The 18,773-nt window shown below is 47.3% G+C and overlaps 1 protein-coding gene across 5 annotated transcripts in view; it reads right to left on the reverse strand.

The window, feature by feature from the left end:
* Nucleotides 1-18,773, reverse strand: part of LCMT2 (leucine carboxyl methyltransferase 2) — a 104,492-nt gene that overhangs the window by 58,232 nt on the left and 27,487 nt on the right. For all 5 annotated transcript variants that reach the window (XM_040426774.1, XM_040426772.1, XM_040426775.1 and 2 more), the window contains one exon: nt 7,398-7,593. In XM_040426774.1, coding sequence (XP_040282708.1) covers nt 7,398-7,593 — 196 coding nt within the window. The remainder of the gene's footprint in view (nt 1-7,397; nt 7,594-18,773) is intronic.

An 18,773-nucleotide genomic window follows, 5' to 3' on the forward strand; every position in this document is an offset into this window, starting at 1 on the left:
CCAGGCTTCAAGAGGAGGTGGGCCATCTTTCCTTTTACGGTGCCCAAAGAGTCCTCAAAAACCTCTTTAAAACGTGACTTCAGGGATTCCACCCAATGGTCTACTTTAGAAAGCAATGTACATTGGGCAATGGTAAAAGGAGGCATGCCCAGGGCTTTGATCCAGTCCCTTCCATACAACGGAGGACCTCCATTCCTTACAACATAAAGGCGTAGACTTTGACTGCGGTTGCCTAATGTAACAAGGGGTTTTACATAACCCAAGGGCTGTAGTAGTTCCTTGCTGTAGGTTTGTAGTGTGAACTTTGTAGGTTTTAGCGGCAGGGACAGACCCGATGCCTTTAAATCAGTCCATGAAATGACAGACACAGCTGCCCCTGTATCAACATCCATGGAGACAGGACAGCCATTGAGTGTGACATCCACTTTAATCGCAGGAGTACTCCCAGTTACTCGAAACAGTCCAACATGCTGGACACATGTCTCCTCATCAGAGCTAAAACCGTTATTGTCCATATCCACACGGAATGTCTGTTTACGTCTATCTTTTGTGGTAGCGTTCGGGGAGCGAGAGCTGCGGCAAACGCGCCCAATATGACCAGTCTTTCCACAGCGAAAACAAACGACATCCTTGAACTTGCAAGCCGGCGCACTGTGAGTAGTGTTACCACAACGGTAGCAAGTCGGGGTCCCAGAGACAGAAGAATTAGGGTGGCGAGGTTTAAGCTGAGTGGCAGGGGACGGGCGTCTCGAGCGTTGAGTGATAGCAGTGTGGAATATTTCCTCACCCTGGCTTGCAGGAGTTGTAGGTGGTGCCTTCAGTAGGGTGGCGTCCCGTGTTGCCAACTCCATGACCGTAGCAAGGTCAGTGGCTTTCGTCAGAGTCAAGTCGGGTTCTGTGAGTAAACGTTTCTGTATGGCTGGGTCGCAGAGTCCCATGACGAACATGTCACGGAGAGCCGTCTGTAGGTAGTCTCCAAACTGACAAGTGGCAGCTAGTTTACGTAAAGCAATGATATATGTCTTTATATCCTCCCCGGCCTGCTGCCTTCTACTGTAGAATTTAAACCGCTCTGCGATTTCTAACGGCTTCGGGTTGTAGTGTGTATGTAGCGTCTGAAGTAACTCAGGCAGGGACTTAGAGGCTGGCTTGTCTGGAGAAACAAGGTCTCTGAGGGTTCCATATGCAGCTTGACCCAATGCAGTGAGAAAAACTGCAACTTTCTTTTCAACAGTCACATTATTTGCTTCCATATACTGTTCCAGCCTCTCCACCCAGGAGATCCATGACTCAGCTGCAGGATCAAATGGTTGAATAAACCCTATGAAGGCCATGTGTGCTAAAATCCGCAATCCTCGTCGCCACTGTTATGTCCCCTGGACACTCTGTGTCTCTCAGGTACTGCTGGCAATGCTGCCAGTATCTGCTCAGCAAGTTACACACACAGGCCGATGTACTACTTAACCAGAGCAAGGTTTATTACTCAACATTATGGCATTCTTACATGGAGGAGTCTTATTCCAAACAGCTTCTGTCCTTATCAGATGTAATCCCTTCTCAGCCTCATGTGTCTGCTTCCAGTTCCCCTCACACACCGTCTGACTTCCTGGTACAGCTCCTCCTCCCCCATCATGCATCAGGAGAAAGAGGCTAAAGGTCACAGTGATCTATCACAACATCACACTGACAGACACAGCAAACCTTCTTGCCACAGCTCGCATTGATGTGCCATCCTGGATAAGCTGCACTACCTGAGCCACTTGTGTGGGTTGTAGACTCCGTCTCATGCTACCACTAGAGTGAAAGCACCGCCAGCATTCAAAAGTGACCAAAACATCAGCCAGGAAGCATAGGAACTGAGAAGTGGTCTGTGGTCACCACCTGCAGAACCACTCCTTTATTGGGGGTGTCTTGCTAATTGCCTATAATTTCCACCTGTTGTCTATCCCATTTGCACAACAGCATGTGAAATTGATTGTCACTCAGTGTTGCTTCCTAAGTGGACAGTTTGATTTCACAGAAGTGTGATTGACTTGGAGTTACATTGTGTTGTTTAAGTGTTCCCTTTATTTTTTTGAGCAGTGTACATATATATATAATTCAAAAAAAGGGACACAGCAGCACAAGACCAGTGCAAGTGGGTGCAGATATCCTCACAGCCGCAGGCTCACACGGCTATCGTAAGTATAGCATCAAAGGATGAGGCAGCACTCCAAATACAGTGAAAGAAATGGTGGATCTTTATTCCCCTTGCAACGTTTCAACCGCTCGATGCGGTCTTTCTCAAGCATACAATACAGTGTCATACCCGGGTATATATACCCATAATGCATAGCATAAAACAAAGTGGTAATAATCCAATTACAAAGAAAAACACATATGTGGAATACAATAAAAATATCAAAATCGTGAGTATCATATTCATGGTGAGTCGTATATGCCAATACAACATATGAAAAGTCAATAACCGTACTGTAGACAGAACAGTGCATCAATTAGTGATAATAAGTCACATTACCATAATGTGATATCACCTGTGTACGAGTATAAAAAGTGATCGTAATCAATAAAGTTTAAAAACCACTCACGCGGCAGTGCAAGGACCTAGGCGCCAGCCGTCCGCGTCCTCGTAATCGAACTGCGCATGCCCAGAATCCCGGCACCGTCAGCCCACACAGACGCAGCCCAGCGACGTCAGCGGTCACGTGAGGAAACACATGACCTGCCAGACCATCACGTGGCTCACCCGCGGGAGGTGACGGGCCGCGTCACGCAGGCGGTACAAGGCGAGCGTCGCCACGGCAACGACGCCGGCATTATCGACGTCGTTGCCCCAGCAACCGCCAGCCAAACAACGCCGGCAGTGACACGCCCATGCCGGAATGAATGGGCAAGCGCAGCAAGATGACAGGAGACAGGAGAGAAAACAGAGGGCATAGCAATCCAAAATTACAAAAAAACATAAAAGGAGCGTATATACTCCAACATGGTGACTATTATACAGGTTTACATATCAGAGTGAACGTGGCATAAATGTATAACGGCACCAAGAAGGAACACCCTTCACTCATGTGCCATACAGATATGAAGTGGGGGGACAGGGGGCAGAGGTCCAGCCATTCTCATGGCACGACCACTGATCCATAGAGGGTGAAGGGTCAAGGACACGTCCATGCCCACAACCCCTAACCCAAAAACTGTCCCCCAAACCCCTATAGGGATGATAAAAGAAACCACCACTCATAGACAACCCTGTACAGTCAACCCTCATGATATACAATGTACTGATTACTACAACGCCCCATTCTCCCCCGTCACCAGCCTCTCAATCAAAGGACGTAGACAACTGTATCCCCCGTCCACACGCACCGCCACTAGAGTGTAGATGACAAATTTCTAGAGAAAGAAAACAGAAAACTGAAAAATTAGTTAAAACAATAAGTACAAAATTAGCTGTAAATCCAGTCATCACAGTCAATTGTATAATGTATGACACCTATCCTGTTTACATGTACCAGGGCAGGACAAGAAGCGGATCAGGCAGTCATAGTGCACGAGCCCCATCCTATATCACATCCCACTTGAAGTCAACATTGAGCCCAGACGGTCTCAGGGTATTGAGGCGATGGATCCATCTTAATTCCCTCTGTTTAAGGGCCAATATCCTATCACCTCCCCTTCTGGACAGGGTGATATGATCCAGTATTACAAATTTAAGATCCCTCTCCTTATGGTTAGCCTCCACAAAGTGTTTGGGGACTGGCAGATCTTTCCTTCTTTGCCTAATAGAGAATCTGTGGTTATTGAGACGAGTCTTCATGTCACATGTGGTCTCCCCAACATATAGGAGACCACATGGACAGGAGAGCACATAGACCACATACGAGCGGTTACAGGTCAGAAAATGACCAATCTCATATTGGCTCCCTGTAACCGGATGGGTAAACTTCTCCCCCTTGATCATGTATGGACAATTTACACACCCAAGGCAAGGGTAAGAGCCTCGCCTCCGTGAGCCAATGTGAGACTGCACCAGAGTTTTAACTGGAATGTCTGCCCGAACCAGTTTATCACGGAAATTGGCAGACCGTCTATAGGACAGCAAGGGGGGCACCGTCAGAGCTGCAATCTGGGGCAGGTTACTTTTTAGTATGTACCAATGCTTGCGAATAATATGCGCAATTCTAGTGCTCTGTTCCGAATACGTGGATATAAAAGGTATCCTAGCCACTTTGTTACCCAGAGTGTCCACTGTGGCCTGTTGTGGTCCACAGGTTCAAAGAACGGGGTTACCCGACTCGGGTGATCAATAAGCATCTTACTAAGGTTAAAGGCCCACAACAGGCCACAGTGGACACTCTGGGTAACAAAGTGGCTAGGATACCTTTTATATCCACGTATTCGGAACAGAGCACTAGAATTGCGCATATTATTCGCAAGCATTGGTACATACTAAAAAGTAACCTGCCCCAGATTGCAGCTCTGACGGTGCCCCCCTTGCTGTCCTATAGACGGTCTGCCAATTTCCGTGATAAACTGGTTCGGGCAGACATTCCAGTTAAAACTCTGGTGCAATCTCATATTGGCTCACGGAGGCGAGGCTCTTACCCTTGCCTTGGGTGTGTAAATTGTCCATACATGATCAAGGGGGAGAAGTTTACCCATCCGGTTACAGGGAGCCAATATGAGATTGGTCATTTTCTGACCTGTAACCGCTCGTATGTGGTCTATGTGCTCTCCTGTCCATGTGGTCTCCTATATGTTGGGGAGACCACATGTGACATGAAGACTCGTCTCAATAACCACAGATTCTCTATTAGGCAAAGAAGGAAAGATCTGCCAGTCCCCAAACACTTTGTGGAGGCTAACCATAAGGAGAGGGATCTTAAATTTGTAATACTGGATCATATCACCCTGTCCAGAAGGGGAGGCGATAGGACATTGGCCCTTAAACAGAGGGAATTAAGATGGATCCATCGCCTCAATACCCTGAGACCGTCTGGGCTCAATGTTGACTTCAAGTGGGATGTGATATAGGATGGGGCTCGTGCACTATGACTGCCTGATCCGCTTCTTGTCCTGCCCTGGTACATGAAAACAGGATAGGTGTCATACATTATACAATTGACTGTGATGACTGGATTTACAGCTAATTTTGTACTTATTGTTTTAACTAATTTTTCCGTTTTCTGTTTTCTTTCTCTAGAAATTTGTCATCTACACTCTAGTGGCGGTGCGTGTGGACGGGGGATACAGTTGTCTACGTCCTTTGATTGAGAGGCTGGTGACGGGGGAGAATGGGGCGTTGTAGTAATCAGTACATTGTATATCATGAGGGTTGACTGTACAGGGTTGTCTATGAGTGGTGGTTTCTTTTATCATCCCTATAGGGGTTTGGGGGACAGTTTTTGGGTTAGGGGTTGTGGGCATGGACGTGTCCTTGACCCTTCACCCTCTATGGATCAGTGGTCGTGCCATGAGAATGGCTGGACCTCTGCCCCCTGTCCCCCCACTTCATATCTGTATGGCACATGAGTGAAGGGTGTTCCTTCTTGGTGCCGTTATACATTTATGCCACGTTCACTCTGATATGTAAACCTGTATAATAGTCACCATGTTGGAGTATATACGCTCCTTTTATGTTTTTTTGTAATTTTGGATTGCTATGCCCTCTGTTTTCTCTCCTGTCTCCTGTCATCTTGCTGCGCTTGCCCATTCATTCCGGCATGGGCGTGTCACTGTCGGCGTTGTTTGGCTGGCGGTTGCTGGGGCAACGACGTCGATAATGCCGGCGTCGTTGCCGTGGCGACGCTCGCCTTGTACCGCCTGCGTGACGCGGCCCGTCACCTCCCGCGGGTGAGCCACGTGATGGTCTGGCAGGTCATGTGTTTCCTCACGTGACCGCTGACGTCGCTGGGCTGCGTCTGTGTGGGCTGACGGTGCCGGGATTCTGGGCATGCGCAGTTCGATTACGAGGACGCGGACGGCTGGCGCCTAGGTCCTTGCACTGCCGCGTGAGTGGTTTTTAAACTTTATTGATTACGATCACTTTTTATACTCGTACACAGGTGATATCACATTATGGTAATGTGACTTATTATCACTAATTGATGCACTGTTCTGTCTACAGTACGGTTATTGACTTTTCATATGTTGTATTGGCATATACGACTCACCATGAATATGATACTCACGATTTTGATATTTTTATTGTATTCCACATATGTGTTTTTCTTTGTAATTGGATTATTACCACTTTGTTTTATGCTAAGCATTATGGGTATATATACCCGGGTATGACACTGTATTGTATGCTTGAGAAAGACCGCATCGAGCGGTTGAAACGTTGCAAGGGGAATAAAGATCCACCATTTCTTTCACTGTATTTGGAGTGCTGCCTCATCCTTTGATGCTATATATATATATATCCAGCAGTATATAGGTATACAGGACAGGAGTATATAGTGTATATATATACACCCAGCAATATACAGGACAGGAGTATATAGTGTATATATATACCCAGCAATATACAGGACAAGAGTATATAGTGTATACATATACCCAGCAGTATACAGGACAAGAGTATATAGTCTATGTCTATGTATATATATATCCAGCAGTATACAGGACAGGAGTATATAGTGTGTATATATATACCCAGCAATATACAGGACAAGAGTATATAGTCTATGTATATATATATCCAGCAGTATACAGGACAGGAGTATATAGTGTGTATATATATACCCAGCAATATACAGGACAAGAGTATATAGTCTATGTATATATATATCCAGCAGTATACAGGACAGGAGTATATAGTCTATATATATACACCCAGCAATATACAGGACAAGAGTATATAGTCTATGTATATATATATATCCAGCAGTATACAGGACAGGAGTATATAGTGTATATATATACCCAACAGTATACAGGACAAGAGTATATAGTCTATGTATATATATATCCAGCAGTCTACAGGACAGGAGTATATAGTGTATGTATATATATATATATCCAGCAGTATATTGGTATACAGGACAGGAGTATATAGCATATATAGGCCTCTGCTCCGGTCATATATAAGGGTCAGACAGGATAATGATGAGGTATGATAATGGCGGCTGGAGGAGAACACTGTGTCCTGAGATGAAGTAAACGAGGGGCTCAGAGGTCGGAGGCCCCAAAGCCGACTGTAGCCCGGGCTCACTCCATTGCAGGGTCTTCTCTTGTGGCCTCACCCTTGCCAACTGTGGATGTGTAGGAGCTACGAGTGGTGGAATCTACATTGTGCACCTGAAACAACTCCCATCATGGTCGGTCAGTGTTTACATACTAGGAGTTGTATTTACACACCAGCTGTGACATAGAAATGGACAGGAACCAACCTTTCTTATTAGAACCTGTGGGTGACGTCATGTTCTTCAGAAGACTCTTCAGTGCCTGGCTCTGGTCAACCATGAGACGCTTCCGATGAACCACGGCAGGGAAATCAACCTCCCAGATACTTGTGCTCCTCTGGACACCCATCCTCCCGCACACCCGAAAGTAAAGAGAGTCAAAGCCACAGCCAAGGCTCAGCACCTGCAAGAGCAACATCATCTGAGACAGGAAGACGAGCACCTCCACGACACAGGCAGACGAGCACCACCACGACACAGGCAGACGAGCACCACCACGACACAGGCAGACGAGCACCACCACGACACAGGCAGACGAGCACCACCACGACACAGGCAGACGAGCACCACCACGACACAGGCAGACGAGCACCACCACGACACAGGCAGACGAGCACCACCACGACACAGGCAGACGAGCACCACCACGACACAGGCAGACGAGCACCTCCACGACACAGGCAGACGAGCACCTCCACGACACAGGCAGACGAGCACCACCACGACACAGGCAGACGAGCACCACCACGACACAGGCAGACGAGCACCACCACGACACAGGCAGACGAGCACCACCACGACACAGGCAGACGAGCACCACCACGACACAGGCAGACAAGCACCTCCACGACACAGGCAGACGAGCACCTCCACGACACAGGCAGACGAGCACCTCCACGACACAGGCAGACGAGCACCTCCACGACACAGGCAGACGAGCACCTCCACGACACAGGCAGACGAGCACCTCCACGACACAGGCAGACGAGCACCACCACGACACAGGCAGACGAGCACCACCACGACACAGGCAGACGAGCACCTCCACGACACAGGCAGACGAGCACCTCCACGACACAAGCAGACGAGCACCTCCACGACACAGGCAGACGAGCACCTCCACGACACAGGCAGACGAGCACCTCCACGACACAGGCAGACGAGCATCACCACGACACAGGCAGACGAGCATCACCACGACACAGGCAGACGAGCATCACCACGACACAGGCAGACGAGCACCTCCACAACACAGGCAGACGAGCATCACCACGACACAGGCAGACGAGCACCACCACGACACAGGCAGACGAGCACCTCCACGACACAGGAAGACGAGCACCACGACACAGGAAGACGAGCACCACGACGACACAGGCAGGCGAGCATCACCCGACACAAGAAGGCGAGCACCACCACAACACAGGCAGACGAGCACCTCCACGACACAGGCAGACGAGCACCACCCGACACAAGAAGGCGAGCACCACCACGACACAGGCAGACGAGCACCACCACGACACAGGCAGACGAGCACCACCACGACACAGGCAGACGAGCACCACCACGACACAGGCAGACGAGCACCACCACGACACAGGCAGACGAGCACCACCACGACACAGGCAGACGAGCACCACCACGACACAGGCAGACGAGCACCACCACGACACAGGCAGACGAGCACCACCACGACACAGGCAGACGAGCACCACCACGACACAGGCAGACGAGCACCACCACGACACAGGCAGACGAGCACCACCACGACACAGGCAGACGAGCACCACCACGACACAGGCAGACGAGCACCACCACGACACAGGCAGACGAGCACCACCACGACACAGGCAGACGAGCACCACCACGACACAGGCAGATGAGCACCACCCGACACAGGCAGATGAACACCACCTGACTTAGATAGAAAAGCACTACCCCACACAAGCAGACGAATACTATCCAACACAGGCAGACAAGCACAATCCGACTAGGGATCGACCGATATTGATTTTTTAGGGCCGATATCGATAATCTGGGAACTTTGAGGCCGATAGCCGATAATTTATGCCGATATTCTGTGAATTTTCATTTTTGAAAAAAAAAAAAAATAATTCCTACACAAATCTGCTGAAAATGAATATGTTTATTGTTAACGTGTAGGTTGTTTTTTTTGTAAATCTTTCTTTTTCATTTATAATGAATATTTAGGTGTGTTTTTTTTTTTTTTTACTATTAGCCCCCTTAGGGACTAAAGCCCTTGTCCTATTCACCCTGATAGAGCTCTATCAGGGTGAATACGACTTTACACTCTCCCTGCTGCTCTGTGCTTTGTGCACACAGCAGCAGGGAGCTTACCATGGCAGCCAGGGCTTCATTAGCGTCCTGGCCGCCATGGTAACCGATCGGAGCCCCAGCATTACACTGCTGGGGCTCTGATTGGAGCTGCCACTGAGGAGGAGGGGATCCTGTGGGCACTGCCAACAATGATTAATACTGGGGGGCGCACTGCGCCACCAATGATTAATACTGGAGGGCTTGGGTCGGGGGGCGCAGATAAATCTCTCATTAATTCATATACAGGAGGCGGGACCTGGCTGCAGAATCACATAGCCGGCTCCCGACCTCTATGAGCGGTAGCTGCGATCCACGGCAGTTGACCCCTCAGGTGCGGCACCTGAGGGGTTAACTGCCGCAGATCGCAGCTACATGTCATAGAGTTCGGGAGCCGGCTATGTGATTCTGCAGCCAGCTCCCGCCTCCTGTATATGAATGAATGAGGTATTTTCATTGGTGGCGCAGTGGCCAGAGCCCCTGCCCTCCTCTTGTCTTCTCTCCTCTCATTGGTGGCAGCAGCAGCAGCGGCACAGGGGGGAGGAGACACTGCTTCATTCTCCCTGAGGGAACACGGAGAGCGCTGTCAGCAGCGCGATCTGTGTTCCCAATTCGTTATCGGAATATCGGCAAAATAGATGCCGCTACCGATAACGGTCAAAATCCTGAATATCGGCTGATAATATCGGTAAAACCGATAATTGGTCGATCCCTAAATCCGACACAGACAGACGAGCACAACCCAAGACAGTTAGATGAGCACAACCCAAGACAGGCAGACGAGCACCACAACGACACAGGCAGAGGAACACCACAACGACACAGGCAGAGGAACACCACAACGACACAGGCAGAGGAACACCACAACGACACAGGCAGAGGAACACCACAACGACACAGGCAGAGGAACACCACAACGACACAGGCAGAGGAACACCACCACGACACAGGCAGAGGAACACCACCACGACACAGGCAGAGGAACACCACCACGACACAGGTAGACGAGCATCACTTAATGTAGATAGACAAGCCAAACCCAAAACGGGCAGATGAGAACCACCCCACACAGACAGAAGAGTACCACCATGACACAGGCAGACCACATGAAGAACAAGAACACAAAAGGCTCAAAGGTCGGAGGGCCACACAGCTGACTGTAGCCTGGGCTCACTTCATTACATTGTGTCCATTCTTGTGGCCTCACTACGGCCGGCTGTGGAGGTGTGGCGACTATTATTGGTGGAATCTACACTGTGCACCTGAAACAACACAGGCAGACAACCACAACCATAGACAGGCAGATAAGCACAACCTGAGAGAGGCAGACAAGCACCACCCAACACAGGCAGACGACCAAAACTCGACACAGGCAGATGAGCACAACCTGTCGATGGTAAACAAGCACTACCCAACGTGGGCAGATGAGCACCAGCCGACACGGGCAGACAAGCACCACCTGAAACAAGCAGACGAGCACCATCTGACACGGGCAGATGAGCATCAACCGACGAGGGCAGGCAAGTGCATCCTGAGGCGGACAGACTAGCACCACCCCACACAGGCAAATGAGCACCACCAGATGCGGGCAAACAAGCACCACCTGACACAGGCAGACCAACATCACCTGACGCGGGCAGACAAGCACAAAACGACACAAAGCACCACCCCACACAGAGAGACGAGAACAACCTAATGCGAGCAGACGAGCATCACCCAACGCGGGCAGACGAGCACCACCCGACACAGGCAGATGAATACCACCCAACACAGGTAGATGAGCACCATCCAGCACAGGCAGACAAGCATCACCCAATGTGGGCAGACGAGCACCATTCAACACGTGTCGGGTGGCAAGTGTCACCCGAGGATGGCAAACTAGCACAATCTGACAACTGGCAGTTGGATATGAGACACAGCAGAGTGTATACGGATATTATTCAATGATATACTGTATATGTCAAAGAAATCTGGGTGGTGGGTGGAGTCCATGGAGGGAGCTGAGACATAGGAACATATAGGTTGCGAGAAGCCCTGGGGCTCCCTCCTACATCAGGGTGATATCACATGTGCTGTGCATGCGTACTGGTGTAATCATATGGCAGTATACCTTATATCAACAAAAACACTTTATAGGTTTTGTGGTGTGAGTCCTCCTCATGTCCAATGTTTCTGGGGGTGTGCATACATTTTCAGCCTGTGTATGTATACTGTTCATGTCTGTCTGAGGCCTGCTGTGTAGATTATATGTGTTGTATATGGACACTGTGAAGCTCAGTATGGAGAGGTACTGGAGGGGGCGCACACAGATGGGTGAGGTAAAAGGATCCAAGTAGGCCGATTCCAGCAAAGGGCAGACTGTTGAAGCTGCTTTTTCAAAGCTGTTTGATGGGCAGACAGGTGTTTGCAGGTGGACATGCCATTCCCTCCGCACTCCAGGACAAAACTTTCCTCTAGCCCAAGGCAAACCCAGATGTAGCCGTTGGGCTCATTACTGCAGGTGTCTGTGAAGGTTCTCATTTATCCAGGTCATGGTATATCTGTAAAGAATAAATCAAGGCAACTGGACTTACTGTAGATTTCTTGAAAACGTTTCACTCGTTCTTCCAACGAGCTTTCTCAATTCTGAGTGACTGTACAAGAATTCTCTGGGAATAAATATGTACCATACCAATAGTTGATATTATTTCAGCCACTGAAGCCTCAATCCACAGCAACAAAGTACCACAGGGTGAGGCTGAACAACTTCGCCTTCACGTGTCTGCAGCTCTGGCCAGTGCCAAACCACCTCCTTCAAACTTGACTAGAGAAGAAAGGAGGGCATCCCTGAAGAAAGACACAAACATCACCATCCTCCCTGCGGATAAAGGAAGATACATGGTTGTACTTAATACATCTGGCTACGATGCCAAGGTGACCACACTCCTGGATGATAACAACACATATGAGGCCCTAAGACGAGACCCAACCAGTGGCTACAAGAAGAAGGTTATAGAACTACTACAACAACTAGAAAAGGACAAAATCATTGATCGGGCCATGTATCATCGCCTCTACCCTGGGGAAGCCCCTCCATGTATTTATGGACTTCCTAAGATACATAAGGACGGGACCCCTCTCAGGCCAATTGTCAGCAGCATCAACTCTGTGACCTACAATGCGGCAAAATACTTAGCCAGAATCCTAGCGCCCTTGGTTGGAAACACACAGAACTCTCAGGATTTCACCACCAAAATCCAGAACTTGGTATTGGGCACAGAAGAAACAATGGTCTCCTATGATGTTACATCCCTCTTCACCTGCATACCCACTACAGAGGCAATTGAAACGGTCAGGAAACAGTTGCTACTAGACAACACCTTAGGCTACAGAACAGAACTTAGCCCAGACCAAGTGTGCACCTTACTGGACCTTCGTCTGAGTGCCACCTACTTCAAGTATAAGGACAAGTTCTACAAGCAAAAACATGGCTGTGCTATGGGATCGCCAGTCTCACCTATTGTAGCGAACCTGTATCTGGAGGAAGTAGAAAGGAAAGCCCTGACCACTTTCATGGGAATTACACCGAGTCATTGGTTCAGATATGTGGATGACACTTGGGTTAAAATTCATAAACAAGAGTTACAGGCTTTCACCGACCACATCAACTCAGTGGATCATAACATCAATTTCACGGGGGAAGATATGCAGAACAACAAACTGTCTTATAACAGTGGAAGAGGGAAGGAAGCTGGGAATAGAGGTCTATCGAAAACCAACAAACACAGACCAGTACCTGCTATTTGATTCCCACCATCCTCTAGACCACAAACTGGGAGTCATCCAGACTCTACACCACCGGGCAGAGAAAATCCCCACCAGCACAGAGGCCAAGGCGAAGGAATTCAAACACCTCAGAGGGGCACTTAAAACTTGTGGGTATCCAGATTGGGCCTTTGTCAAAACAGAGGAAGGAGAAGAAAGAGCACCAAGACGACCAGTGAGGGCGAGAAGCATGACAGAAGCAAGAATATGGTTATCCCATATGTAGCTGGGGCGTCTGAGAAACTCAAAAGGACTTTTAATAAACATCACATCCCTGTCTGCTTTAACCCCCTCAGCCCCTATAGCTTAAACACCCTGAAAGACCAGGCCACTTTTTACACTTCTGACCTACACTACTTTCACCGTTTATTGCTCGGTCATGCAACTTACCACCCAAATGAATTTTACCTCCTTTTCTTCTCACTAATAGAGCTTTCATTTGGTGGTATTTCATTGCTGCTGACATTTTTACTTTTTTTGTTATTAATCGAAATTTAACGATTTTTTTGCAAAAAAATGACATTTTTCACTTTCAGTTGTAAAATTTTGCAAAAAAAACGAGATCCATATATAAATTTTGCTCTAAATTTATTGTTCTACATGTCTTTGATAAAAAAAAAATGTTTGGGTAAAAAAAAAATGGTTTGGGTAAAAGTTATAGCGTTTACAAACTATGGTACAAAAATGTGAATTTCCGCTTTTTGAAGCAGCTCTGACTTTCTGAGCACCTGTCATGTTTCCTGAGGTTCTACAATGGCCAGACAGTACAAACACCCCACAAGTGACCGCATTTCGGAAAGTACACACCCTAAGGTATTCGCTGATGGGCATAGTGAGTTCATAGAACTTTTTATTTTTTGTCACAAGTTAGCGGAAAATGATGATTTTTTTTTTTTTTTTCTTACAAAGTCTCATATTCCACTAACTTGTGACAAAAAATAAAAAGTTCTATGAACTCACTATGCCCATCACGAAATACCTTGGGGTGTCTTCTTTCCAAAATGGGGTCACTTGTGGGGTAGTTATACTGCCCTGGCATTCTAGGGGCCCAAATGTGTGGTAAGGAGTTTGAAATCAAATTCTGTAAAAAATGACCTGTGAAATCCGAAAGGTGCTCTTTGGAATGTGGGCCCCTTTGCCCACCTAGGCTGCAAAAAAGTGTCACACATCTGGTATCCCCGTACTCAGGAGAAGGTGGGGAATGTGTTTTGGGGTGTCATTTTACATATACCCATGCTGGGTGAGAGAAATATCTTGGCAAAAGACAACTTTTCCCATTTTTTTATACAAAGTTGGCATTTGACCAAGATATTTATCTCACCCAGCATGGGTATATGTAAAAAGACACCCCAAAACACATTCCTCAACTTCTCCTGAATACGGAGATACCACATGTGTGACACTTTTTTGCAGCCTAGGTGGGCAAAGGGGCCCATATTCCAAAGAGCACCTTTCGGATTTCACTGGTCATTTTTTACAGAATTTGATTTCAAACTCCTTACCACACATTTGGGCCCCTAGAATGCCAGGGCAGTATAACTACCCCACAAGTGACCCCATTTTGGAAATAAGACACCCCAAGGTATTCTCTAATGGGCATAGTGAGTTCATGGAAGTTTTTATTTTTTGTCACAAGTTAGTGGAATATGAGAATTTGTATGAAAAAAAAAAAAAAAATCATCATTTTCCACTAACTTGTGACAAAAAATAAAAAATTCTAGGAACTCGCCATGCCCCTCACGGAATACCTTGGGGTGTCTTATTTCCAAAATGGGGTCACTTGTGGGGTAGTTATACTGCCCTGGCATTCTAGGGGCCCAAATGTGTGGTAAGGAGTTTGAAATCAAATTCTGTAAAAAATGACCAGTGAAATCCGAAAGGTGCTCTTTGGAATATGGGCCCCTTTGCCCACCTAGGCTGCAAAAGTGTCACACATGTGGTATCTCTGTATTCAGGAGAAGTTGAGGAATGTGTTTTGGGGTGTCTTTTTACATATACCCATGCTGGGTGAGATAAATATCTTGGTCAAATGCCAACTTTGTATAAAAAAATGGGAAAAGTTGTCTTTTGCCAAGATATTTCTCTCACCCAGCATGGGTATATGTAAAATGACACCCCAAAACACATTCCCCAACTTCTCCTGAGTACGGAGATACCAGATGTGTGACACTTTTTTGCAGCCTAGGTGGGCAAAGGGGCCCATATTCCAAAGAGCACCTTTCGGATTTCACTGGTCATTTTTTACAGAATTTGATTTCAAACTCCTTACCACACATTTAGGCCCCTAGAATGCCAGGGCAGTATAACTACCCCACAAGTGACCCCATTTTGGAAAGAAGACACCCCAAGGTATTTCGTGATGGGCATAGTGAGTTCATGGAAGTTTTTATTTTTTGTCACAAGTTAGTGGAATATGAGACTATGTAATAAAAAAAATTTTTAAAGAAAATAATAATTTTCCACTAACTTGTGACAAAAAAAAAAAAATTCTAGGAACTCGCTATGCCCATCAGCGAATACCTTGGGGTGTCTTCTTTCCAAAATGGGGTCACTTGTGGGGTAGTTATACTGCCCTGGCATTTTCCAGGGGCCCAAATGTGTGGTAAGTAGGTAAATGACCTGTGAAATCCGAAAGGTGCTCTTTGGAATGTGGGCCCCTTTGCCCACCTAGGCTGCAAAAAAGTGTCACACCTGTGGTATCGCCGTATTCAGGAGAAGTTGGGGAATGTGTTTTGGGGTGTCATTTTACATATACCCATGCTGGGTGAGAGAAATATCTTGGCAAAAGACAACTTTTCCCATTTTTTTATACAAAGTTGGCATTTGACCAAGATATTTATCTCACCCAGCATGGGTATATGTAAAAAGACACCCCAAAACACATTCCCCAACTTCTCCTGAATACGGAGATACCACATGTGTGACACTTTTTTGCAGCCTAGGTGGGAAAAGGTGCCCAAATTCCTTTTAGGAGGGCATTTTTAGACATTTGGATACCAGACTTCTTCTCACGCTTTGGGGCCCCTAAAATGCCAGGGCAGTATAAATACCCCACATGTGACCCCATTTTGGAAAGAAGACACCCCAAGGTATTCAATGAGAGGCATGGCGAGTTCATAGAAAAAAAATAAATTTTGGCACAAGTTAGCGGAAATTGATTTTTTGGATTTTGTTCTCACAAAGTCTCCCTTTCCGCTAACTTGGGACAAAAATTTCAATCTTTCCTGGACTCAATATGCCCCTCAGCGAATACCTTGGGGTGTCTTCTTTCCAAAATGGTGTTATTTGTGGGGTGTTTGTACTGCCCTGGCATTTGAGGGTCTCCGCAGTCATTACATGTATGGCCAGCATTAGGAGTTTCTGCTATTCTCCTTATATTGAGCATACGGGTAATGAGATATTTTTTTTCCGTTCTGCCTCTGGGCTGAAAGAAAAAAATGAACGGCACAGATTTCTTCATTCGCATCGATCAATGTGGATGAAAAAATCTCTGCCAAAAAAAGAAAAAGGAGGGGAAAGGCGTCTGCCAGGACATAGGAGCTCCACCCAACATCCATACCCACTTAGCTCGTATGCCCTGGCAAACCCGATTTCTCCATTCACATCAATCGATGTGGATGAATAAATCATTGCCGGGATTTTTTTTTTATATATACAAAGTGTTTGCCAAAGTATATGAACACCGCCACCTCCTCAGCTCATATGCCTCGGCAAACGTATCTTTTACTGCAGAGGAGAAATCTCGTCTTGCAGCGCCGCATACACCGACTAGCGTGTAATCTGACAGCAGCGCAATGCTTCTGTCCGAATGCACATCAGTGCTGCAGCTAGTCGATCGGTTGGTCCACCTGGAAGGTAAAAAAAACAAAACAAAAAAAACAGGCCGCAACACAATAATTTTATTAACTTTGGAAGAGAACATCTAAACTTTAACTTTTTGAACTGAACATTAACCTTTTTGCTTACTGGTGTTTTTTTTTTTTGTTTTTTTTACCTTTATAGAACAAACCTCTCCTTCCCCATGGGACAATGTGCAAAGCGCAAATCGCCCAAAGATGTGGCGAAGTACATTATGCACTTTATCCCAGGTGAAAGGAGAGGTTTGCAGCAGCTGTGAGTAAAAGGGCCCTAATAGCCCTGTGTGCCTGTCCTGTGAGATGCAATCCCTATGCTAGGTGTACCTGTGTGTGGTACTTCCGGAAACACTCTCCATAGCATAGGGCAGGGTGGTCAGGACAGTCAGGACAGAAATAGCGGGTGTCACGCCTTATTCCACTCCTGCTACAGACACGCCATTTTTTTCGGGGTGACGGTTGGGTTGAGGTACCAGCAACGACACTGGGGAAATGTCGCTCGTGTAGACGGCTAACTACACTGGTGGATGGGGCCACGGAACCTCCTGGATAAATGAGGTTCTCGATGATCTCTTCCTGGAATTTGAGGAAGGATCCTGTTCTCCCAGCCTTACTGTAGAGAACAAAACTATTATACAGCGCCAATTGAATTAAATATACAGACACCTTCTTATACCAGCGTCTGGTTCTGCGGGAAACTAAATAGGGAGCCAACATCTGGTCATTGAAGTCCACCCCTCCCATGAGCGCATTATAGTCGTGGACTGAGAGGGGCTTTTCAATGACACGGGTTGCCCTTTCAATTTGGATTGTCGTGTCTGCGTGAATGGAGGAGAGCATGTAAACGTCACGCTTGTCTCTCCATTTCACCGCGAGCAGTTCTTCGTTACACAAGGCAGCCCTCTCCCCCCTTGCAAGATGGGTGGTTACAAGCCGTTGGGGGAAGCCCACGCGACTAGTTCGCGCGGTGCCACAGGCGCAAATCCGTTCTAGAAACAAATGCCTAAAGAGGGCCACACTTGTGTAAAAATTGTCCACATAAAGATGGTACCCCTTGCCGAATAAGGGTGACACCAAGTCCCAGACTGTCTTCCCACTGCTCCCCAGGTAGTCAGGGCAACCGACCGGCTCCAGGGTCTGATCTTTTCCCTCATAGATCCGAAATTTGTGGGTATAGCCTGTGGCCCTTTCACAGAGCTTATACAATTTGACCCCATACCGGGCACGCTTGCTTGGGATGTATTGTTTGAAGCCAAGGCGCCCGGTAAAATGTATTAGGGACTTGTCTACGTAGATGTTTTTCTCGGGGGTATACAAATCTGCAAATTTCTGGTTGAAATGGTCTATGAGGGGCCGAATTTTGTGGAGCCGGTCAAAAGCTGGGTGGCCTCTGGGACGGGAGGTGGTGTTATCGCTAAAATGCAGAAAACGCAGGATGGTCTCAAATCGTGTCCTGGACATAGCAGCAGAGAACATGGGCATGTGATGAATTGGGTTCGTGGACCAATATGACCGCAATTCATGCTTTTTAGTTAGACCCATGTTGAGGAGAAGGCCCAGAAAAATTTTAAGTTCGGAAACTTGGACTGGT

This window comes from Bufo bufo, chromosome 3, assembly GCF_905171765.1.
Source record: "Bufo bufo chromosome 3, aBufBuf1.1, whole genome shotgun sequence".
NCBI lineage: Eukaryota > Metazoa > Chordata > Amphibia > Anura > Bufonidae > Bufo > Bufo bufo.